The 25,481-nt window shown below is 48.3% G+C and overlaps 1 protein-coding gene across 4 annotated transcripts in view; it reads right to left on the bottom strand.

The window, feature by feature from the left end:
* Positions 1–204: 204 nt before the first annotated feature.
* ORC4 (origin recognition complex subunit 4) overlaps positions 205–25,481 on the bottom strand; it is a 1,582,358-nt gene continuing 1,557,081 nt past the window's right edge. For all 4 annotated transcript variants that reach the window (XM_069616510.1, XM_069616509.1, XM_069616512.1 and 1 more), the window contains one exon: positions 205–620. In XM_069616510.1, coding sequence (XP_069472611.1) covers positions 438–620 — 183 coding nt within the window. In that variant the 3' untranslated portion in view covers positions 205–437. The remainder of the gene's footprint in view (positions 621–25,481) is intronic.

Raw genomic sequence — 25,481 nt, 5'->3', positions numbered from 1 at the left:
TATTAAACGCTTTCAAATGTAATGAAAAAACTTCAGTTAAAGTGACCAATTAAGGTAGCTTGCCACAATTAATTGCTCATATATTCACACAGTACCACTGTGTATCACTGATGGCATCAACGATTACATCATCAATGACTTCCAATACGGCAACAAAGACAATAAATGCGATAAATGATGCCATCGCACAACCGTTCCTAAAACTGTATTTTCAAGTCTGTTTTTATTATAAAAACAATTGAACTTGATAATTCATGAAGTTTCTAGCTTGAGTAAGATTTTTAATTGGCAACACTTACAATACCACAAACACACACGGATACCTTTTAAAAGGCATTACAAATGATAGATGTGGATTGATGGAAACATTTTAATAGGTCAATATTTTCATCATAAATGCTTTACATTTTCCGATTACTATGAATGACCACACATGGCTAACTTATTGAGGAGATTGCCCATTGTCTAACATCAGTGGGGCAATTTGGATACTTGTGTAGAGCTTCCACAATTTGACAATTATCCAAAAGTAGTTTCATCAGACGATATTCTTTTTGTGTACGCACAGATAGACCCTCCATTGGTTTAATCAATTCAAGCTGATGCAGGTGCTCAAATGCCTAGAGGGAGAAGAAGTATAAGTTTAGATTTTGTATTATTTACAAATATTTACACAAACAAAAAAGTATTTCAAGAACATCAATCAATTTTCCTTTCTTAAATATGCCTGGGTAGTATACCATTTAACATTTGTTTTGAAGGATTTTAAAAATGAAGAATATTTGTGGCCTGTTTAGAATTAAAATAGATTTTATGCGTAAAAGAAAACGTTATATTTAAATGCAAATAAGGAGCTACAGCAGTTACCTAAAAGGCAGAGAAGCAAGTTCTTTTCAAGACAACATTGTTTTGGGGCTTAGATGTCTGACAAAAGAAAGAACATAAAAAACAGACTCTAATTTGACTAAGCACAAACCTAACTGGAGAAACATGGTCATAGCTAATATCTGGTGATTTTTTTTATTTGTTTTAAACTTTATTTTCAAACTGACGGTTACATGTCTACAACATCAATATTCAGCTCAGTGAAATATGTGAACAGCAGTATACCACAAGAAATGCATTATGTGTCATCACAAACATGGCCCTGCAGTGCTGAGCTACCCATCTCCGTACCTCTCCTCGTCGCTTCTTTCTGCCAAGTATCTCCGTAAAGGTGCCCAAATGTCCTTGGGCCTGCAAATTGCAGGGATTCCCTTTATAAAACAATCTTCACAGTCATATGTATGAATCATCTCCCTGAGCCACATGTGAATAGTAGGGGCCTACTTTGCCTTCCAGCATTTGAGAATGTTTCGCTTGGCAATTGCCCCAGCTACAGAAAAGAGTCGTCATACTTTAATCAAGACTTTCCTCATATCTCCTGATAAATATTAAAACGGAGTAGCTGGTATGTGTATGTCCAGTATGTCCGTGAGTTTTGCGGCAACTTCTTCCCAGAATTCTTTAATGGGCGGGCACTCCCATAACATATCAATCGTATCTGCCACCGGGGCTCTGCATTTGGGGCAACAATTCTGACCGGTTTGTTCATATTTTGCCATCTTGCTTGGTGTTAAATATAAGTAATTTAGATGTTTGAACTCTATTAGCCTGAAGTTGGCACACAGAGATCGCCTTGGTGAAATGGCAGTACCTCGCCCACTGCGCATCGTCTATAGCCAAATTCAAGTCTTTTTCCCATTTGGAATTCATTGTATTTTGAGTAGGAGTATGCAATTGGGCCGCATTATACAGTGTAAATAGGCCACCCCTGAATTCATGTTGTTGCATTTTAGTGGAAAGGAACAGATGTGTGATCGGGGCAGCTGGAAAGGATGCCCATTTGCGCTTACAGGCCACCTTCAAACAATGATATTGCAACGCTGTGGTGAGATTGGCTCTCACCTTCTCCTGCACATCTTCTAAATGTACAAATCTCCCATCAGGGAAAAAGTCACACACCCACATCTCCATTCCGGGTTCCACTTTTTCTGCAAAGTTGTATCTAACGAGGGTTCCAGATCTGGATGATGCCCCTAGAGGTGTGTGTGGCCAATATGGATCAGCACATGCCACTTTCTTGAACAGCGCCTTCCATGCTCGCATAGTGCAGGAGACTGGATCCACTTCCTCCTTGCATTGTTCATATATACCGAACATCAAGGACTTCAACTTCATAGGGGCCGCTGCAAATTTTTCTGCTTGAATATGTACGTAGTGCTCCAAGTTGGGGGAACAAATATTTAGCAAAGAGCGCTTGCACCACGTGGTAATATAATAGTAAGGCCGGAGCGGCCAGGCCGCCTGTATTATAGTGTTTGCATATTTTAGGCCAACTAATTCTAACCATTCCCCCCCCCCATAAGAAAGTGGAAGCGAGCTTTTGAAGTTTATCAAAAAAGGGGTACAACAGTTTGGGCAATATGGCCAATTTGAGCAAGGCTATACAGCCGTATAGTGAGATCGGTAATTTATTCCAGACCCCCAGTTTAGACTCGAGGAGTATCAGGTATGGTGCATAGTTTGAATCATATAGGGTCTGCTTGTCTGTGGCCATTAGAATGCCTAGGTATCTGGCCGAGTTCGGGGACCATCGGAACTGGGCGGTGGCTTCTGATTTTGCCGTTCCCGGTGTAAGGGGGATGATATCAGATTTGGAGTGATTGATTTTGTATCCCGAGAACTCTGCAAACGTCTGAATTTCTTGAGGGGAGGTTACGTTTGGGGTCTCTTAGATATAACATGGTATCGTCAGCATATAAAGAAATAAGCTGAGGGGGGACCCTAATGTTTATACCTTGCCAAAAGTGTTTGTGCCGTAAGCATGCTGCCATACCTTCAATAGTGAGAGCAAATATGAGAGGGGACAAGGGGCAGCCTTGGCGCATGCCTCGGTGCAATAAGAACTCAGTCGATATGGTTTTGTTTGTTCTGACTATAGCCTTCGGATCCCTGTATAATACTTGGATGAATCTTAGAAAACCTGACCCAAATCCAAACCTACGTAAAATGGCGTACATGTACCCCCAGGAGACAGAGCCAAAGGCCTTTTCGGCATCAAGGGCGACAGCGATAGTTTTGGCTTTCAGGTCTAGCTGTGATGTTATGGTGAAGAATCTGCACAAATTTCGGGCTGTAGAGCGTGTAGGGACAAAACCGGACTGCTCAGAGAGTGCTCATTTTTTTATGTGAGGCAATAACCAGTTGGCAATTGCCTTGGCGAATATTTTAGTATCTGAATTTATTAGGGACAGTAGTCGGTATGAAGCAGGGTTGTGTGGTGGTTTCTGCCATTTCAGCAGTACTGATATCAGAGTTCGGGAGGATGCCTACAGCTAGGGATTCCTCCCACATAGCAATCAATGTGGGGGTTATTTCTGTACTGAATTTTTTATACAAGTCTGTCAGGAGCCCGTCTGGCCCGGGCGATTTACCTGCTGTTAAGTCTTTGATCGCTTGAACACTTTTCCGATGTGAGGGGCTGGTCTAACAATTCCCTCTCTTCCCTTTCCAATCGGGGCAATGGAAATGAAGCAAGATAGTGGTCGACATCCTCCGGTGTGGCTTGGTCTATGTTTGTATATAATAAAGAATAGAAGTTCCTAAATATCTTGTCTGCGGACTCAATTCGGGAGAGCATAGCCAATAAGCAATTCTTGAGCTAGAGTTATGCACATGGGAATGAAAAGCGTATTTGTCCTGAGTTGGATGGGTTTCCCGAGATATGTCAATGAGGGGGAGGGTCGACATGATTTGCAGAATGGTTAATGCAGTCTTGGCGTTGATTCCTTTGCCCCGGTGATGTTCTATCTTTATGCATATCGAGTATTGTGCTCAGGTCACCTCCCCGCATTACCTTTACCACCCCCAGAGGTATAATTTGTGAAATTACAGTGAGATAGAAATCTGGAGCGTCTAGTGTGTATTCACCAGGATCAATTCTTGATTGTCAACTGAACCCCACAAGATTACATATCTTCTCTCCTCATCAATTTCGGACTTTGCAAGTTGGAACCCAACCCGGCGGAGGACAAGGGACATGACTGCCCCTGGATTGCGAAGAGTAGTTAGTTCCAACTCTAATCGGTCCCCAATCTCGAGCAAAGGAGGCAGTCACCTTCTGAGATGCGAGTAGTTCTTGTAGGAGGAAGATCTCTACTTTATGTCTATTAGCATATACAAGAACCTTCCTCCCTTTGATGGGGTTAGCCAATCCCCTAATGTTCCACGTTAGGGGTCTAAGTGACTGGCCTCGTCCAGGTGTGGGCATTGCGTGTCACCGATTCTCAACATATATGTTTCAGGATCACTGTAGCCTTTCCCATAGTACATGTTTCCGTCAGCTTTTTTATTTAAACAACTTCTCCCTCATTTAACCATTGTACAACTAGCAGGCAACCGGGCCTCTCCCTCCCTTTTATCCTGCCCTCACCGTCCCCACAACTGGACAGTCTATACCCAACTCTATAATGCAAAACCTGCACTGGCGACGCTCCTCCAGATCCAGACCTGGCACTCCAGGGCGCGTTAGGGAGCCACCGCGTAGTTTCCATGCGGTTCGAGCTGTATTCAGAGAGCTGGGGTTATACCAGCCATCCGGGTCAGTTCAAAAGGCGTCTTAGTGATGAGGGTTACTAGACTTCGCAATTGTTGGGCTCTATGTATGACATGGCCTCTTCTGGGGTCTCAAAAAAGTGGGCTTGCCCTGCATGTTGCAGGCAAAGCTTTGTTGGGAAACATCAAGGTGAATGGGATGGATCTGGCCTTTAGTGCCCTCTTCACTTAGTTGAATGTTCGTCTTGCCGCCTGACTCAACTCGAGAAATCGGGATATATATGTACCCGCATTGAGTCGATTGTTAGTATTCCCTACTCTTGTGCCAGGTGCAGAATCAAATCTCTGTCCCAATAGTTTAAGAGTCGCGCTATGACCCTGCACGGCAGGGCACCTGGCTTGGGCGGAGGGGCGAGCAATCTGTGAGCACGCTCCACCAGGAATTGCTGGGAAAACTCAGCATCCGGGAACAACATTCATAGTGTTTCTTCCATGAAGATTTCCATTGGCTTGTTGAGGGTTTTTTCTGCCAGCCCCACCACCCGGATATTATTTCTGTGCAAACTGGATTCCAAATCGTCACATTTGGTTTGGAGTCCTTTCACAGATATTTTAATGTTCTTGATCTCCTTCACAGGTGTCTTAGCGGTGTCCCCCAGAGTGCGGACTCTCGCCTCTGCAATCCTGGAGTTCACTTACTGCATATCCATTCTGATTGAGGCCCATCTCATCCAATCTACTGTTTGCTGTTGCAAACCCGGCCTGCATCGCAGCCATGTATGGGTCCATTTGGATCTCTGCTTGCATTGGGATGGGTTCAGGCGTGGCGCCCGGGGAGTCCTGACCCTCTTCAGCAGCAGTATTACTGATATACGCGTCCATGGGGCCCTTTTTGGCACCTTTTGCCCCACGCGTCATTCCTATATTCGAGGAGTAGGGTGATGTGAGTATATAAGTTCTGGGGTTTAGTGATGTGCCCAGAGCTGGGCTTATATGATCATTCTGTTTATTTGTGTATGCCCCAGTGGCGGCCGCCGGCCCCCAATCTACACAGCAGGAGGGATTGGGCAAGTTCAGTGCTACCAGCAGCGTATATTCTCATGTTGGTGCAGGTCTCCAACGGCTGGAGCATACGGTTTGCACTCCCTCTGGGCTTGTGTTCCATCTCGAGTTCTCCCTGCCTATTAATATGCGTATGAATACTGCCGACTACAAGGTAATATGTCCCTGGGTCCCCCCCAGGTGTTCAAGCTATAGCTGCCTCTTGAAGTGCTCACTGGGTTTAAGTGCTTATTTGCCCATTTGTAAGCTGAAAGCCTGCATATCTCTCGTGTAGCTTTGGGGGACTCGAAGAAGTCAGTGTGTGTAGTTCCCAGCGCCCCGCTTACCTCTGTGACGCCTGGGCATGTGAGTCTTGAGCAGGTTCACCAGGCTAGCCTCCTTGGGGTGAAGATACCACTGTAGCGTTGAGACGCAGTCCTCGCGTCGGCCTGCCTCACCCGCTGCGTATGTATCAGGGAGCCAGGCTCGCATGACTAGAGCTTCCAGTCAGAATTTTGAGCTTGTATCTCAGGTGCCTTTTCCAAATCAGGTGTTAGATGTCGGGCATCCGCGGGTGGCCAGTCAGCGGTCGCCGCGTCGACACCTGTGCAGCTTCTCCCCAGGGTTTACTACCTTGTATAATGGTCTCTCAGGGCTGTGTCCCCACTTACTGTTTAGCAGAGCTTCCACAATTCGTTTGAACAGATCTTCCACAATTCGTTTATATGTCTGTCCGTGTGGCTGCACCGTGTTCGGCCTCCTGACTGCAGCGGTGGTGCCTTGTGTCACTTTCTCCTCTGTATCATATTTATCTGCCTTCTCACTCCTCCAGCGATCCCACAGATTTCCACTCCAACTGTCGACAGGGTTGGTGCGATCCTAGGCTGTCACACTCCAAAAGTCACACAGGTGAGTCAGATGAGTGGCCGCCCCGGGTCGTGTGGGTTGCAGGACTGTGTCTCTGGCCGCTCAGGGCCAGCAGAGAGGCACGTTCTGGCGCATAATCGTTCCAACAAAGTTTCTAGGGGAACCAGACTCCGATTTGGTTCAATATTCTGCAGACGTGGGTGTTCTGAAATATTCTGCTGCCTTTTTTTGCACAAAAGGACTCTCAGAACGACAGGATGTTCTTTGTAGGGTTTGTTTCACTGCGCAGCTCAGAACCAAAGTGGTCATCTTAGTTGGCGCCCAACAGCACCCCCATATCTGGTGAATTTTAAGGTGAAGGAGTGTGAGCGTTTTCCGCAAATTGGCACATTACACGAGCACCACCCCACTCGGGGGTGCTTCTGCCGATTCTCCCATTGAGAATCGGTTTTAAATGATGGGTTGAAATAGTGCATTTTACAGCACAAATATCAGCAAATCTGGTGAAAAAGCTGTAACATTTACTATACAACCGAAAAATAAAGGGGACTGTTAACAGTATAAGTTAGCACTGCCCTATGAAGACATTTTCAAACTGTCCAGCAATGTATTTCAGTGTTGCCCAGTAAACATGTATTCCTGCTGCTGGTGCTTCACAATGTGGTACCATTCATCTGAAAACATTTCATGCTGAAAGTGCCCAACAAGAATATAGGTTGGCCATGGCCTGAGCACATGCAGGCACACACACACATACACACGTGCAGGCGCGCACACACACACACACACACACTCTTAGACACCCACCCATAACAGCACACACAGGCAGACACACACAACTTTCACTTCCTCAAAACGTACTTGCCTCCCTCCTTCACCTGCCCATTCCTCTCTGCTCCAGCTGCTTCTCCAGATTCTACACCGTAAAACAGTAATCCCTGCCCAGCAGGTATAGATCATGCTGTACTGTTCACACTACATTCAGACTCTATGCATTGTGCTGCACTTCTTTGCTCGTATATCACTACTCGGGGGGGGGGGGGGGGGAGTGGACGGCGAGCGACTAATGTAGTGCGAGATCTGCGAGGCTCCTGCCGCCGCCCATAAAAATCCTGAAAATCATCCTCATTGCAGCGACGCCCGTTGGATCGAAGACTAGATCCGAGCAGGGGAAAGTGTGCAGAGCCGGGTGCTGTCTAGAACTTGCAGCGTGGACAGTGTTTCCTGAAGGAAACCCGCAAGGAGCAAAAAGGCGCACGGAGCGCCGGCGGCATTCCAAGATGGCCACCATGCAGTGCTGACACCAACATTGCCATTGGCGAGACGTGCGCAGGGGACCCGTGTTCCAGGAGAGTAATGAGCTGGTGCAACTCCTGTGGGTACCCCCAGAACCATCAGGTAATTGCAGTGGTGGTGCAATTGGTGGCCGCACAGCTGAGCTGAGGGTCCCGAGTGACAACCACCCACTTGTGTTGCAGGGCATTAAGTAAGACGGCAATGACAGTGGCCTGGGGAATGAACCCAGAGCTCGGGAAGACCCTACCACCCCCTGCAGGGCGGCTTCACAGGCAACTGCGTCCACAACACCAAGTGCCTGGGAAGTGGAGGAAGCAACGTTCTCAGGACCGCGGGGGCACACGTATCCACACGCCTGTGCATTGGTACTCATTGGGGGGCGGCGGAGGACGCAGACCCTGCCACCCAGAAACTGGGATCCCGCAGCTACTCAGCGGGTGGGAACGCCCGTCTATCTGGCTGCCGTGAGTAGTGCCCGACCGCTAAGATTCTCGAGCGGACAGGCAGCGCCACTCAGGACAGCGTGAAGACCCGCAGTATCTCCAGACACCTGCAGCTCGCCATCCGCAACAAGGATCTCAACAAGCTGCTGGACAAAGTCACCATTGTCCAGGGCGGTGTCCTGCCCAACATCCAGGCTGTGCTGTGGCACAAGAAGACAGACGGCCACAAGGCAGGAGGTAAAGCCAACAAGTAACGTCCCAAGTTACACCATCTTTAAAATCAAAACCCAAAGGCTCTTTTAGAGGTAGAGGGCCTGCACAGTTTGTCAACACTAAGGAGCCTGAAGTGCAGTGAAATATAACGGACGCCCAAGCAGGTACCCAGATGCACCATCCTTGCATAACCTGGGTATAGGGGCACCCCAGGAGCCGTCAATGAAAACTGAAGCCAGCCTTGCTCATACCACTATCTCACCTTAGCTTGTGAGGGGATACACCGGTGGGATGACAGTGTTTGCTCAGGATTAACCCTTCCCGGCTGGTTCAGTGTGGAGACGATGAGACACTATGATGGGTGGTAAGAGCAGACAGCCCAAGATGGACAAGTTTTCGGCCCGGATTCCCACAGCCGCTGTTGGGTATCCTGACCCACGTTTGAGCTATCATGCTGCAACATTTGGTGCTGTGGGCTTAGAAAATCCAAGATGGCCGAAAAGCCCACAAGTGCACCAGTATCCAGGAGAACCACGCAGTTTGTGCGCACACCAAAATGGTTACCTAACTTGCCACCCACCAGTGTAAAGAAAGATCTTTGTTAACAAAATCCACTGTTACTGATGTCAAAAAGTTGCTGAAATCGTGGCTCATTGGACCACTTTAAAGATTCAACCCTTTTGTGGGGTTCCACATAACCATCTTACTGTAAGGAGCCCCATCAAAACAATGTTAAGCAAGGATTATTTATTACCATGTAGGAACCATTCCTGTTTAGAATGCATTAATCCAAGAAAGATCCCAAAATTGCATGCAGTACCAACAAAATCCTCAAGGCGGCGCTAGCGGTCTAAACTCTGACAGGAGAACTGAGTGCAGTTGCTGACAAAGGGTTTTGACTCAGCTGACTTCAAAGGCTGCATTTTAATTAAAAATTAGCCACCTGCTGTTCCCAGAGGCCTGAGCCTGGGAAACCCTCTCACCTCCAGAGATTCACACCAGGAGTTAGAATCTCACATGACCTCTTGATTGATAGAAGGCAGACTGGCTGGGAGCCTCCTGGAGACCACACAATAGGCTCTTGCAATTGAATAGGATATGTTGATTTTGACTGTTTCCTGTCAACAAAGGCCTGCCTGCCAGAAGACACATGTGACTGACCCACCCAAGTCTTGGAGGTGGACTCCAACACTCTGAATTGAAAGCAAAATATATATTTTACAGAAACACTGATAACTCTTTGTAATCAAATGACAGAAATGTATAACTTTGAGAGCCTTAATTTAAAAAATGTACCTTCAATTCAAGCCCAAAATCCAATTTGTGTGATGTTCTGGGGCAAAACCCTGCTATTTATGTATACTACAGACTCTGTGTTTAAGCTAGAGACATGTTAATTTACTGGAGTATGTATGGGCAGGCCGTGTACATGTGTACAAATCTGGGGAAAAATCTGATGTTGCAAAACCACTAAAAAGCACAAAATATTGCCATTTCTGAATGCAAGCCCCCAGGAAGAGCAGAGTTTGAACAGGGGCTACCATCAGTAAATGCATGATGGATGCATGTAATTTCAAACCACTGTGTATCTATGAAGTGTGCATTTTGATCAAATATAGATTTTGTGGGCAAACTGACCAGGGGAGGATCCTCTGACCCATAAAACCTACAGCATCACTCTGACTCACAGTTCCTTCCCCAATCATGGGAGAGGGGAGAATTGGGCCAATGGGCAGTTGAGAGAGGAGCTGGCTAGTGATGCTGCACACACACCCACTTTCAAAACACATAAAAGCAGACAGTCAGGACAGATAGGGACATTCAATTCCATTTGCTGCAACGCGCTCTGCCGGACCACACAACATCCAGAAGCTACTAGATTCAACACTTAGACTTTAAAACTCCAAAGAACTTGATTCAGAACTCAAAGCAAGGGCCTAAACCCACAAACTGAGAACTCTTCTCAGTGGGCCTCAGCATCCAGCAAACCTAACAGTGATAGCATCATCCAGGAGCCGTGCAGATCAGCGCTGGGTCCAGAGAAAGCTGTGCAGAAAGATCCAGAAGCAGTGCTGTACCCAGAGAAAGCAGAGCAGTATCCAGAACCAGAGGCAGAGCAGAGCTGACCCAGACCGCTGTTCGCAGAACCAGAGAGTTGACCCAGACGCTGTGCGCAGAGACCGTCCGTGGCGAGTGAAGAAAACCTGTTGACCAGATCCGTGGCGAGGCCCATTTATTTCAAAAATATATTGTGAGTACCTAGCAGAACTGTGCAGAACCAATCTCTTAGTTAAAATAATATAATTCAATCTATTTTAATCTAACCAGAACTGTCTCCTAACTGTCACCTGTCATTTCTAGCTGCTAGCTGTAACTTGTCACTTTGAACTTTTAAAATTTCAAATCTGAAAAACGACCTTTACCATATCGCTCATATCTCCGTGACCGTTTGTCTTAGAGACTTGCAGTAACTTTCCTCTGAAAGCCGGGTATCTTGGCTTTTCAACGAACCTAGAACCGCATTTTCTTTTCCCTATACTTTTGCCGCAATCGCGAAAAACGCACTCGCGAATTTTACCGCGATTTGCAAATTTCTCCACGTGTGAAAACAGCAGCTTCCTTGCTTTCATTTGCCAAAAATTCGCCTGAACTTATTTAAACCAACTAATCCTCAACCTGAACCTCGAGAGGGAATTAAAATCATGTTAGCACATTTTCCAATATATTGCTATCACATATAAAAGCATCTTGGGCCTGTGTTTCAAACTTCTGTAGTCTAAGCTTGCTGGGGTGAACTGAATTACATTTGATTGCATTTCTGAGAACTGTGTGCTTTCCTTCCATTTCCTTGCATTGCATAAAGGGGGGAGGGGATTGCCAGAGAAAAGTGATTACATTGTTTTGTTGAAATCATATTGAGTATTTTCTGTATTGCATTTTCATTCAACATTACATCCATCTGAACTTATATAAAGTATTCTCTACCACCTTATTCTTCTGTTCCTATTCACAAGTGTGCTGGTGCCAGACTATCCATTATTGATTACTGCTCAGATTAAGTGTGATATTCAATTATTAATTATTATAAAGTGTGATATATATATCGATTGTTTAAATTATCAAATAAACCTTTTAAACTTGCAAAACAGAGCTACTTCTTGGCTCAGTGGGGTCAGGGGGATTCCAAGAGAGGGGTGTTATATAGGGGTAGTCATCCAGAACGCATGAACTGGACAAAGATAGATCAATAAGGGTTTCCATTCAGTATCCCAGACTGTCAGGGACTCAGGTAGGCAGAGACAGGGACAGGCTAGACGTAGGGGTGTTGTGGGTACTGTTTTGGGCACTGGAGGGGAAAGACAAACAAAGATGCAACCATACAAAAGGCTGCTTTGCCCCATGTGCAGGAGAAAGGGTCTAAAGACTGCGTTTCCCAGCAGCCGGCGCCAAAGGACTACAATCCCCAGCATGCCCAGGGACGTTTTGGGCCAATCAGGAACCAGGAAGGGCGCGGCCGCCCCATCGCGCATGCGCAGAGCCCCGAGCACGGGGCTTGCGCTTGAGACTCCATGCCGACAAGACGTGTGGACCGGAGCTCCAGCAAAACTTCACTCGAGGGGCCCAGCCCCACCCGAGCAGCAGCCCGGCCCCTCGCCCACACGAGATAAGTACTCCTCTTTGTTCAGGGCCCAAAGGGATCGAGGGGGAAGTGCAGGGGGCGATTGCTTGCCACCCCAGAGCCCCTGCACCGCTACTAAAAAGCTAAGTGCTTAGAGCTTCGGTGCTCAATGTGCCGGCGGCATTCTTTTGGGATACATTGACCTGTGCGGGCGTTTTGTCATTTGGGGTGTTTCCGCCTCTTGGAGACCATGGCAGATCCGTGAGGCGAAAACACAGCACCGGAGACACCTGCCGCAGTTTTGGGGCACAAATCGATCACGAGGGTCTGCAGGAAGATCGCTTGTGCATTTGAACATGTTTGCAGGGATCTGCAAGGAGATCGCTTGCGTAGCATAGTGCAATAGCACTATACAGGTCTTGAGGGGGGCATTAGAGAGTGTGTCTGAGTGAGTGAGTCTGCATGAGGTGAATGCAGATAATAACAGAGGGCATGTTCTAATGCTTGTTAATTTCTTTTAGCTTGGACCTTTTGAGAAACAACCCTTCAGACGTGCCAAGGACGTGACTGCTCTTCATGGACAGGACACAGAAGACCAGAGCTAAGTTGCATGCTAACTCCTGTACTGTTCCGATGACTTAGGGTTAGGCAGAGTAAAACTGTTCTTATGTGCAAATTGGTGCTAATGTACAAGTAGCTAGTAAGGGCTGGGAACACCAGAACAAAAGTAAGCAGCAACCAAACCTTCCCTGTAGAACTCCCCATTCCCACCCATAACCTCTACCTCACCCTCAATCCGGTTTACCTAATTCCCCCGACCTATCCAATCATCGAGACCCTAACCCTCCTTCCCTGCTCTGGTCCAGGAAACCCGTGTAAGCTCCGACTTGCGGGCTCCACGACCAAAGTGGGGGTGGTTGGTACTGCGTCGCTCCTGCGCCTTGGATTCTGGACTTCGTGACAGAAGCGCAAGCCCACGTAATATTCAGGTGCCCGAGCTACGTGGCCAGCCCCCATTGAAACCATGGAAGAGATAGCCAAAGCCCTGCAGGACTTGCAAGGTGAACTGGCAGCGTCTAGACAGGACTACGCCACCCTGTCCGCTCAGGTGCGCAGTTTAGCGGCTCAGACAGCGCCCTTACCTACACCCACTCCGGTGCAGGTACACGTAAGTCCGGAGGCAATAGTTCCGTTGGCACCTCCTGAGCGCTACGCTGGAGACCCACAAAAGTTCACCACTTTTATTACTCAGTGTCGTCTCCATTTTTTGACCAAGACTGCAGCCTTTCGGTCTGTTCAGTCCCGAACGGCGTTTGTAATTTCGTATCTCACAGGGGACGCTGCGGCATGGGCAAACCCATTAGTCCAAAAAGACCATGCCATTCTTTATGACTGGGATGATTTCCTGGCGGAATTCGAGAAAATATTTAACCGGCGAGCTGCCACCCTTTGCAAGGATCGGGAACTGTTAAGCCTCAAGCAGGGGTCTAAGGAATTAGTGATATACGTCACTCATTTCAATCGGCTGGTAGCCGAAGCCGACTGGCCCCGTGAGAAGCGGATGTCCCTCTTTTATCAAGGTTTGAGGGATGACATCAAAGACCTTATTGCCCAGGTAGATCCACAGCCAAGGGGATGTTCAGAGATGATTGATCTGGCCTTACGGCTTGACCATCGAATGGCAGAAAGGCGGGGCGATAAACGAAAGGGAGATTCACGACCCGTGCCTCGGTTTGATCTGTATAGGGGATCCCGGGGGGTGGCGGCCAGATCTGAGGGGGAAGAACCGATGCAGATAGGTTCAGTTCGAGGTCCCCTCACTAAAGAGGAAAAGGAACAAAGGAGGAAGGACGGCCTCTGTATGTACTGTGGCAAGGCTGGGCACTTTGTTCGTGAATGCCCAAGCAAGCCCAAGACCCAGGGAAACGCTTCGGCTCGTCGGTAGTGGGGGTCACCCGATCGAGCCTGTTGAGTAGTAGGGCCCCAATGGCAGGCATTTCGAACTATGCTACGCATGTCACCTTGACGGGTTGTTTGGAGTTCCAAACACAAAAGAAACAGGTCACTATGTTTGTGGACTCGGGAGCGACAGGTAATTTTATGGATGCCCAGTACGTGGTTACCTTAGGTATCCCAGTACAGCAAAAGGCAGACCCGGAACCTGTACGTGCTGTAGACGGCACTCCTCTCAGCTCAGGGCCCATAACACATAACACTTGTTTGGTGACGTTACAATGCGGAGCTTGGCATAGGGAAAGCATTGCCTTTGATATCATTGCCGCCCCGCAATTTGGGCTGATTTTGGGATTACCGTGGCTAAAAAAGCATAACCCCCAAATTCATTGGACCACAGGGTCAATCAGTCTGGACTCACCGCATTGTCTTGAACATTGCCGGCAAGAAAGTACACCTTCAGTGTGTGCTCTCAACGTCTCGGTTAAGCAGGAAATGCGTCCCGAAAGTATACCCCAAGAATACGCAGATTTCATGGACGTGTTTAATAAACAAGCTGCAGAATCATTACCCCCACATCGGCCATTTGACTGCAGAATTGATCTGGAGCCTGGGGCTACTCTACCGTGTAGTCGTATATATGCCCTAACGGAGGCAGAAAACAATCACCTCCAAGAGTACATAGCTGCAAATTTAAAGAATGGATTTATTCGCCACTCTAATTCGCCAGTGTCCTCCCCTTTGTTCTTCGTACCGAAGAAGTCTGGAGAACTCCGGACTTGCATAGATTACCTCAGAGTGAACCAGATAACCATTAAGAACCGTTATCCGCTTCCTCTCATCCCGGTTCTTTTGGATCAAGTTAGAGACGCGACAATCTACACCAAGTTGGACCTTCGAGGCGCTTACCATCTTGTGCGGGTGCGCGAGGGAGACGAATGGAAAACCGCCTTCCGGACCAAGTTCGGATTGTACGAATATCAGGTTATGCCATTCGGTCTCTGTAACGCCCCCGCTGCCTTCCAACATTTCCTGGATGAGGTCCTTAGAGAATATTTAGACGTATGTGCGGTAGTGTACATAGATGACATCCTAATATATTCTCAAAATCTCCAGGAACATGTCCAACATGTACGCGCAGTTTTGCAAAAGCTGCGAGAATACCACCTTTATGCAAAACTGGAGAAGTGCGAGTTCCATTGTACCACCGTGGAATTTCTAGGCTACTTCCTGACCCCAACCGGCGTACAAATGGACAAGAAAAAGGTGCAGGCAATCTTGGATTGGGCTCCCCCTACCAGTGTGAAAGAGATTCAGTCATTCCTGGGGTTTGCGAACTTCTACAGACGCTTCGTAAAGAACTTTTCTGCATTGGTCACTCCAATCACGAAGCTTCTCCGTAAAGGCTGCCCTTTTGAATGGGGCACATCGGCCGACCAGGGGTTTCGACAGCTCAAAAAGGCCTTCACCGACGCCCCGGTACTGAAACACCCTGATTTGTCTAGACCTTTTGTAGTGGAAACGGACGCCTCTAGCTACGCTCTAGGTGCTATCCTGTCCCAGCGGGACCCTCAGACAGGCCTGCTACATCCCGTGGCCTACTTCTCAAGGAAACTACTCCCAGCTGAACAGAACTATATCATTGCCGATCGGGAATTGTTGGCAATTAAAGCAGCTCTTGGTGAGTGGCGACACTACCTGATGGGGGCACGTCATACCACCACGATCATAACGGACCATCGTAACCTCCAGTTTATAAGAACCGCCAAGACGTTGAGCCCGCGCCAATTGCGATGGGCTCAATACTTTGCCGAGTTTGATTTCATCATAACGTATAGACCCGGAGCCAACAATCGAAAGGCAGACATACTGTCACGATATCCCGAGTCAGCAGAGCGAGAGGCAGGCATTACACCACAACCTATTATTCCCCCAACACGTATCGTTGGAGCTACTTCTGATTTCTTTGAGGCCGTATTAAAAGACCTCACTATGCAGGACGTCCATCAGTGGTGCAAACAAGATCCTCAGAATACTTTCGTTGAGGGACTCCCCTACCATGGGTCAGCCTTGTACTTGCCCACCAAGCAACTACGGGAAAAGGCCTTATCTTGGTGCCACGATTCGTCATTGGCAGGACACCCAGGAAAGTCAAAAACTCAGGAATTGGTGGCTAGACATTTCTGGTGGCCCAAGTGGCGGTACGATGTTCTGCAGTATGTGTCTCAATGTGAGGTGTGTGCTCGAAACAAAGCTAGTCACCAAAAACCTGCTGGGCTCCTTCATCCTCTACCGACCCCTTCGGTGCCATGGCATACGATCACCATGGACCTTATTGTGGATCTTCCCGAGGTTCAGGAATTCACTTCTGTATTGGTAATTGTGGATACCTTTTCGAAAATGGCTCATTTCATCCCATGTAAGGGAGTCCCGACTGCTGGTGTAATTGCCGAATTAGTTCTGCAAAACATAGTCCGCCTTCATGGCCTTCCCTATTGTGTGGTCACAGATAGGGGTCCACAGTTCACCTCTCGCTTCTGGCGTGAGTTTTGCAAGATTCTGGGAATGGAAGTCCGCTTGTCGTCCGGATACCACCCCGAGACAGATGGCCCGACAGAACGCGTGAATCAATGCTTAGAGCAGTATTTACGGTGTTTTGCCACAAGTAGGGAGACAACCTGGGTCCAGCATACTTGGTTGGCAGAATTAGCATATAATAACGCCACACATGCATCCACCAAAAAGACTCCGTTCTACTGCCTTTATGGGCGACATCCACGGATCCTCCCAGTGGCCATTCCAGTTTCAGGATTTGAATTGCCTACGTTGGCTGGACAACGGTTGGGCATAGAGCAGGTTTGGAAGGAGGTGCAGGAGAATCTCACAAAGGCCAAGGACGCATATAAGCGCTATGCTGATAAGCGTCGTCGACCCAGCCCACTTTACTGTGTAGGAGATAGAGTGTGGTTATCCACTCGCAACCTTCGCATGGAAGGACCCAGGAAATTACAACCCCGATATTTGGGTCCATTCCCAATAGTTAAAATTGTGAACCCTGTTGCAGCTAAATTGACCTTACCTCCCCAAATGAAGGTACATCCCACTTTCCACACTTCCCTCCTGAAACTCGCTCCACATGGGACAATTGCTAGAAAACCACCTCCCGTTATGGTGCAAGGGGAACCTGAGTACGAGGTTCGAGCAATATTGAACTCCAAACAAGATAAAAAGGGCCAAGTGTTTTACCTCATTGACTGGGTGGGGTATGGCCCTGAGGAACGCACCTGGGAACCCTCCCAGCATGTACATGCCCCCAGGTTGCTGCGTACTTTTCACAGGAACTATCCTAGGAAACCCGGAACACCTGCCTTCTGTGGGAGGGGGAGTACTGTCAGGGACTCAGGTAGGCAGAGACAGGGACAGGCTAGACGTAGGGGTGTTGTGGGTACTGTTTTGGGCACTGGAGGGGAAAGACAAACAAAGATGCAACCATACAAAAGGCTGCTTTGCCCCATGTGCAGGAGAAAGGGTCTAAAGACTGCGTTTCCCAGCAGCCGGCGCCAAAGGACTACAATCCCCAGCATGCCCAGGGACGTTTTGGGCCAATCAGGAACCAGGAAGGGCGCGGCCGCCCCATCGCGCATGCGCAGAGCCCCGAGCACGGGGCTTGCGCTTGAGACTCCATGCCGACAAGACGTGTGGACCGGAGCTCCAGCAAAACTTCACGCGAGGGGCCCAGCCCCACCCGAGCAGCAGCCCGGCCCCTCGCCCACACGAGATAAGTACTCCTCTTTGTTCAGGGCCCAAAGGGATCGAGGGGGAAGTGCAGGGGGCGATTGCTTGCCACCCCAGAGCCCCTGCACCGCTACGAAAAAGCTAAGTGCTTAGAGCTTTGGTGCTCAATGTGCCGGCGGCATTCTTTTGGGATACATTGACCTGTGCGGGCGTTTTGTCATTTGGGGTGTTTCCGCCTCTTGGAGACCATGGCAGATCCGTGAGGCGAAAACACAGCACCGGAGACACCTGCCGCAGTTTTGGGGCACAAATCGATCACGAGGGTCTGCAGGAAGATCGCTTGTGCATTTGAACATGTTTGCAGGGATCTGCAAGGAGATCGCTTGCGTAGCATAGTGCAATAGCACTATACAGGTCTTGAGGGGGGCATTAGAGAGTGTGTCTGAGTGAGTGAGTCTGCATGAGGTGAATGCAGATAATAACAGAGGGCATGTTCTAATGCTTGTTAATTTCTTTTAGCTTGGACCTTTTGAGAAACAACCCTTCAGACGTGCCAAGGACGTGACTGCTCTTCATGGACAGGACACAGAAGACCAGAGCTAAGTTGCATGCTAACTCCTGTACTGTTCCGATGACTTAGGGTTAGGCAGAGTAAAACTGTTCTTATGTGCAAATTGGTGCTAATGTACAAGTAGCTAGTAAGGGCTGGGAACACCAGAACAAAAGTAAGCAGCAACCAAACCTTCCCTGTAGAACTCCCCATTCCCACCCATAACCTCTACCTCACCCTCAATCCGGTTTACCTAATTCCCCCTACCTATCCAATCATCGAGACCCTAACCCTCCTTCCCTGCTCTGGTCCAGGAAACCCGTGTAAGCTCCGACTTGCGGGCTCCACGACCAAAGTGGGGGTGGTTGGTACTGCGTCGCTCCTGCGCCTTGGATTCTGGACTTCGTGACACAGACTAGGCATTGACTTAGCTGTAGTGTTGAATTGAATCCTCTTACACCACTACCTCCCTGGCTCTCACCTTTTCCTCCACCACAAGAGAACAGACAACTAATTTGGAGAGCAAGATTGCTGAAGTTCTACAGGTGGTACAGAGCTCCAGAACAGGGCTGGAATCCAAGACTAGCATGATAGGGGAGGAGCTGTACCTTACCAGGTTGGACATGCAAAAAGCAGCAGAGAGGCAAAAGGCAGCGGATCTGCGGGTTACAGCGACAGTGGAGGAAGTGCCGGTCCTCAAGAAACAAGTGGGCACACCAATTCAGATGACCAAGGCCCTCAAAGCCGCAGAGGGCTGCTCAAGAAAGAATAATATCAGGATATTTGGCCTCCCGGAAAATGCAGAAGGAGACTATGGAGCTGTTTCACACCTGGGCGGTAAGGGCCTTTAGCAATGGTTCGCCGTGGAGCGAGCCAAAATGGTGCCTGCGTAGAGACCCGCGCCAGGAGCCTGGCCCAAACCAATTTTGGACAGAATATTTAGTTACTGTGACTGGGATGTGCTTTTGCAAGCAGCCAGAAAGAAAGGCCCGATCAGTTTTGCAAACTCTGAGGTAATGGTATTCCCGGATTATACAAAGCGAGTGCAGCAGAAGCCACAGAGTTTTGAGGAGGTAAAGAGGATGCGAAGGGACTACAAAGTATGCTACATGCAGATATATCCTGCAAGGCTTAAAATCATTAAGGGTGACCGCCAATGGTTCTGCAACTCCCCAGAAGAGGCATGAGAATGGCAGGAAGCAGTGACAATTGGGTGTAAATGCATTGCCACCTCCCTTGGCATTCGAACAACGTTGCTCCCCACTTTGAGGGGCACAGAGGATAGGATAAAAGTATGGAAAGGCGAAATGGCGATGGAGCGCTGGGCGGAGCAGAACTCCTCTGGGTAAGGGTGCGTCGACAACAGGCACAGGAGCACCTCGGGAAGCATAACTATGACCACTACGCATCAAGGATGTCATGATGCCTACCTCCAAGGAGCCAGGTCCGGCCCAGCAACCCCAGAGGCAGGCATCATTTCCCCCAGGGGAGTGCCAGCGGGCCCAAGCTGGGGCCCTTTGGACGCAGTCCTGGCGCCTTAGGCGCCAGGCTCATGTTGGACCTCTGTCCTGGCGCCTTAGGCGCCAGGCTCATAAAGCTAGACATGTGTTCAAGTGTTTTAATGTGCACTTACCTGATGCAGACCATGCTGCCACATCCAGGCCCTCTTGAGGCCTGAATAGGAACTACTTTACCTGTGGGACTACTTTCCACCCGGGTGTGGTCGGGGAAGGATACATACCTGGTCGGAGGAAGGATACACACTTGGAACTTCTTCCAAAGCTATTTAAACCACACCCGATCAGCAACCCGATCAGCGTTGTTCTGCTCCTCGCAGTTGGACGCTCACCGTGTCAGCTCCTGCATCTGAACTTCAGCCACGCCTGTCGGCATCCTGGGTCACCTGCAAAGGGAGACAAGAGACCTACCAGCTAATCTGAACCACGGAGACATCACCGACGATCCTGAAAGGGAAGACATCATTTTTAAAAGCATTTTGTTACGATCGCTGCAGCGCTGCATTTCACTCACCTTTCCTGGGTTCCTCCATCTTCAGCAGCGATCATCCGGATACACAGCCACTTCCCAGAGCCTAGGGAAAAAGACAAGAATAAGAGGTGAGAGAAGGAAGGGAATAGGAAAAGCTCAGTTACCTTCTAAGACTTACCTGTTGGGTCATTCCCATTTCATTTCGGGTCTTGCTGCTTCCAAGCATTTTCCGGACCCCGGCCCCTATGGGGAAAAAAGACAAAGACATTAGATGAGCGAATTCAAAAACATTACGTGAGCGCTCATCTAGGACTTACCAGATCTTTACTGGAACTGCACGTTTCACTTAGGGTCGGCGACATATCTCCGGCATTCCGAACCCCGGCCCCTATGGGGAAAAGACATTAGCGCTTTGATGCAAGAAGTCTCCAAAGGAATCTTCATTCATCACCTGAAAAAAGACAATGAACATTATTATTTAAAGCTTGAACTTTTGAACTTGCAACAGAACTTTTACAGCGCCTTACCAGTATAATCAAGCTTACCTGAACTCCCATCCAACCTCAATCCAGTGAAGTAACTGGGTTCAACGCGCCCCTGCGTCAGAACCAGGATGGAGAGCTCGTCCTTTCAGACCCTAAGGTGAGACTTCATGGGGAATCGTGGAAGGGTATCGTGGAGGATTGGAAGAGAGTGGGAGGCTTGAGCATAACTCAGTCAGTAGGTAATACTCCCTTTTCACGCACAGGGGTATATTCCTACGAGCCGGAGAAGCCAGAGTAGAGGGCCATTCCTGTCCATCTTCAGAGTCCTGCGCTTCACCATTGAAGAAGCATCAACACTCGAAGCCAGACCTGCGCCTCCGTGGGAACCAGGTGAGCGTTACAAAGGATTCATGTGGAGGGAGACATGGCAGGATGACTCTTGGCTTCGCTCCTCAGACTGGAACAGCCCCAGAATTTGATCACTCAAATTGAGGACGGAGACGGAACCCTGATTACAACACAGGAGGGCATAAACACAGTCTTTCAGATGTACTAGGAACAGACAGTTATATGAGAGTAGGTTGCCTGCGAACACCACAGACATGGAGGATGTGCTGGACCAGGCCTTTCGTCCCCAGCTTGGTGCAGAGGGGATGTCTAAATTAGAAGAACCCCTGACGGAGGATGAAATTAAGCTAGTGATAGTGCCCTTGCGGACTGGGAAGACATCAGGGGGCGACGGCCTCCCGGCAGAGTTTTTTAAAATATATTCTAACCTGTTCGTCCCCCGACTCAGATGACTTTATGATACAGCTTTCCATGGGGGGAGCCTACCGGCATCTATGAGAGAGGAAATTATTATAGTATTGTTGATGCTACGGAGGGAACCACGACATAGTGGGTCCTACCGTCCCATCTCATTACTCAATACAGACACCAAAATACTGGGGAGAGTGCTGGAGACTAGGCTCATCAAAGAGGTCTCCTGATTGATCCATCGAGATCAGTGTGACTGTCTGGGGCAGGAACACAACAATGAACCTCAGAAGGCTTCATTACATCATAGAGAAAGTACAGGGAGTGGAGGAGGAACTGGCGGCGGTCTCCCTGGATATGGTTAAGGCCTTCAACTCGGGGATTGGCTAATCTACGTCCTTGAGAGGAATGGTCTGGGCCTGAATATATTGAGGTGGATACATCTGCTGTACTAGGAGCCCCCAGCGGGAGTAAAGACGGCAAGGCTGTCTTGCGTAGTTGGCTACTGGAGAGAGGCATATGTCAAGGCTGCTCACTGTCCCCCGTCCCCTTTGCCTTAGCATTAGAGCCGGTGGCAAGAATCTTTAGGTCACAATTCAGAGAATCAAGGATAGTGGTGGAGGGTCAGCACCATGCTATCACCCTGTACTTGGCGGATGTTCTGCTCTACATACACAGCCCCAGCGTGCATGTCCCTTACATGTTGGAAGTGCTATATGATTTGGAGGAGCTTACAGGCTTGGTGAATGCAGACAAATCACTGGTGTTACAGCTGGACTCCTTGAAGGACAGGGTGTTACGGGACCTACCAGGGGGTCAGGCTGCGTTGGGAGGTGGATTCCTTCCTCAGGGCACTCAAATTCATCACACTATGGCAGAAACGTTCCAATAAAATGTGGGGAGGGCACTCACAGAGATAGAAGACAGGATTGCTTTTTGGAATAAGCTACCTTTGTCCTTAATGGAAAAAAATGCGATTTGTAAAAGGCTGATCCACCCAAGGCTGCTTTACCTATTTGAGTATATTCCGTGCATGGCCAGGGCCCTCCTTCTTTGAACTTCTGGGCAGCAGGATTGCAGTCCTACTGGGGGGCGAGAAGCAGCACAAGACATCTCTGCTTACGCTACGCAGGAAAAAACAATGGTTGGGGGGAGCTCTCCCGGACTTTGAGCTATACTTCCTGGCCACGCAACTGCTGCCACCAGAAGGGAAATTGGGAAGGTGGGAATTGACCGACAGCTGATGGAGCAACCCAAAAAGCATCACACAGGGATGGCGTTACTCTGGAGAGAAAGAGGGGCAGAGGTGTCCTGTCTGAGCAAGGTGCCAGTTTTCTCCTCTGCAAGAGAGTAAAACGTATCCAACACATACTATCGAATAGTATATTTTAAAGCGCAATATGCAGAGAGGTGAGGAAGTATTTCTTGAAAGTAACAGCTTCAAAGTTTTACTGCGTTTGTTCCAAGTACATTTTTCTGAACAAATACAGTAAAACGTTAACACTGCCATTTTCGGGGAAAGGCTTCCCTCGCCTCTCTGCCTAACAAAATGCAAGTGTGCACATACAGGGGTGCACCAAGGCTAAAATTTAGGCGGGGGCTAACCCTTCAAATGTTGGGAGGGGCACCAACTTCAGAGAGGGTGGAGGAGTGGCAAACTTACTTGTGTAGGGGCATCTAACTACATTACTCATTGTAATGAGACTATTCCAGTGCAGCTTCAATGTTACAATCAGTTAACTCTCTCCTTTAAGTCTGAAACACCATCTTCTCGCAGATCCTGACGGTCCTAGAAAGTGTGAAAATGGCAGATGGAGTGCAATGAAAGATTCAATATCATAGCATAAAAGGGCAGTGTGGGGCAGTTCTCTGGACGGCCCAAGCAACTTCAGTGGCTGGGATCAACATGGGAGAAAATGTAATGTTGGTTCTATCACAGTCCGCTATACTAGAATCTCTGGTGCACTGACTGGCTGGTGAGACTGTCTGCCTGACAAATCCAGTTTTATGAGACTGGGGGAGGGCCAGTGCAGCAATAATGCAATTCTATATGCCCCATATAGAATTGCATTATTGCTGCACTGTGATGTGCCTGTGTTTAACAGTTAACTGCTCACACACATTTACTGGAAGATTGGCTCTTCCTATAGGAAGGAGGGGCTCAGAGAGAAACTGTCACAGTGGCTGTATCCACCTTTTATTGATGTTCAAAGCGTCTGCATCACCTGGACGATTTGCAGATTCCACTTGTGAGGCTGCTAGGTCAGACTCTTTGTAATTGCCCAACCTTTGAAGAGATTTACTGCACTGTTTAAGTCAGCTGTAAATACACAGGATTGTGTGACTAATTGTGCTGCGCGGTGTTGCAGAGCTATGAATGGATTTGCTAGGGTCACACGTAGCTGTCTGGTTAAAGGCCCTGCTTCTATCAGTGAAGATGGATAAATCATATTCAACTCAATGTTAATGTTAAAGGCTATTTATGCTGTGCACTATCACGACTGGAGTGGTCCCCTGGCGCTCTGGCGGATCTGAATGGAAAAAGGGTAGGATGGGTTAGTAGACTTGAGTGTGAAAAGTGCAAGAGAGCTATGATGTGCTGTTAGGAGCTTCAGTTCGGTTAATACCATTCGCTGTGCTGTGTAGACATTACACAGGTCCCACCACCCAGAAGCTGTATTTCCACAGTCTGCTAGAGACAGCACTAATATGTGAGGGACATGGACAATTGCGCAGGCTACATTAGCCGCTGCAGAGCCCTGTCATTTATTCCATAGCTCTAAACATGCTTAGTGTTCTCCTTAACCAGAAGATAGTCCATGAAGAACACTTTTTAGAGAGTTATGTCTGCTTGGGGGATGATCCCTTTAAAGAGTACCCGAAAGATTGGGCTTTTGTCCAGGCAAAATTAACATACCAGATCCAAAATAAAAACATGTTATGTCCCTTCTCCATGGATCGAACATGAGTGGTAGCAATTAACCCCATTCAGATTCAGCCAAATAAATCAAGGGCCATGCATGACATTGTTGGTACTTCCATTTCAGACCGGTCCCCGTCCCCAATCAAACTCACCTGACAGAACCTGTGCGTTTTGAAGAATTGATTTAAAAAGCAACCGCTTGCAGCGATTCCTGTGCTAAGCACGTGCCCTTTCCACCATGCCCAAAAGTGTGTGTCCTACTCCTATTACAGTAATATGGCACAGCAGTTCACACAACGGAGCAGGACGATTTGGCGCGGCCAGTGAGACGTTTCGCCGCAGGGATCTTTTGGCACAAGAGAAACAATTGAAAGGTTGATCTTTTTTTCAAGAATAACAATAAATATTAAAACATATAAAGAGCCGTTTCTGTGTACAATGAACACGTTTGCTGCCGCAAATATGCCTCCCAGAGTCACTGCTTTCTGCGGAAATGCTGACTCGATCTATGCCTGCATTTCACCCCTACGCCACAATTAGACTGACCCAATACTCGTACCATGTATGTCTGACGCGTGTCGCATTACTCATTCTTGGATCATTGCGATTGCTTTTCCATTTGTAAAAGTACAGCAACCTTCCAGCACAATGCACATTATGATGAGGCAAAGGAAACGGGATTGGCCACCCGGCGAATGCACCGCAAGTCGTTTCATGAACCGTGACAGGGGCAAACCTAATTGGATATTTCAGCTTTGAGCAATTATGGTGTAAGAGAGGGGTCATTATCGAGTTGTTTTTGCGCATTTCCCAATTACGCAGGTTTCTTAATCTTTTAAAGCACGAATACGCAGAGGGAAATAGATTACTTTACCCCCGCGCGCAGGTTGCCTAGGACTGGGCACGAGAGGCAAAGAGGCCGGCCCCCCTGGTCCCTGCTCTGCAATTACAGATCATTAAATGGCCTCATCAGGTGTCCTCACCACTCTGCAATGTGCCTCGCCCCCAGGAATGT

This window comes from Ambystoma mexicanum, chromosome 9 (genome assembly GCF_040938575.1).
Source record: "Ambystoma mexicanum isolate Mex_15411 chromosome 9, UKY_AmexF1_1, whole genome shotgun sequence".
Taxonomy (NCBI): domain Eukaryota; kingdom Metazoa; phylum Chordata; class Amphibia; order Caudata; family Ambystomatidae; genus Ambystoma; species Ambystoma mexicanum.
Note: the sequence above shows the minus strand (reverse complement) of the source record. Positions and strands in the feature narration are given on the sequence as shown.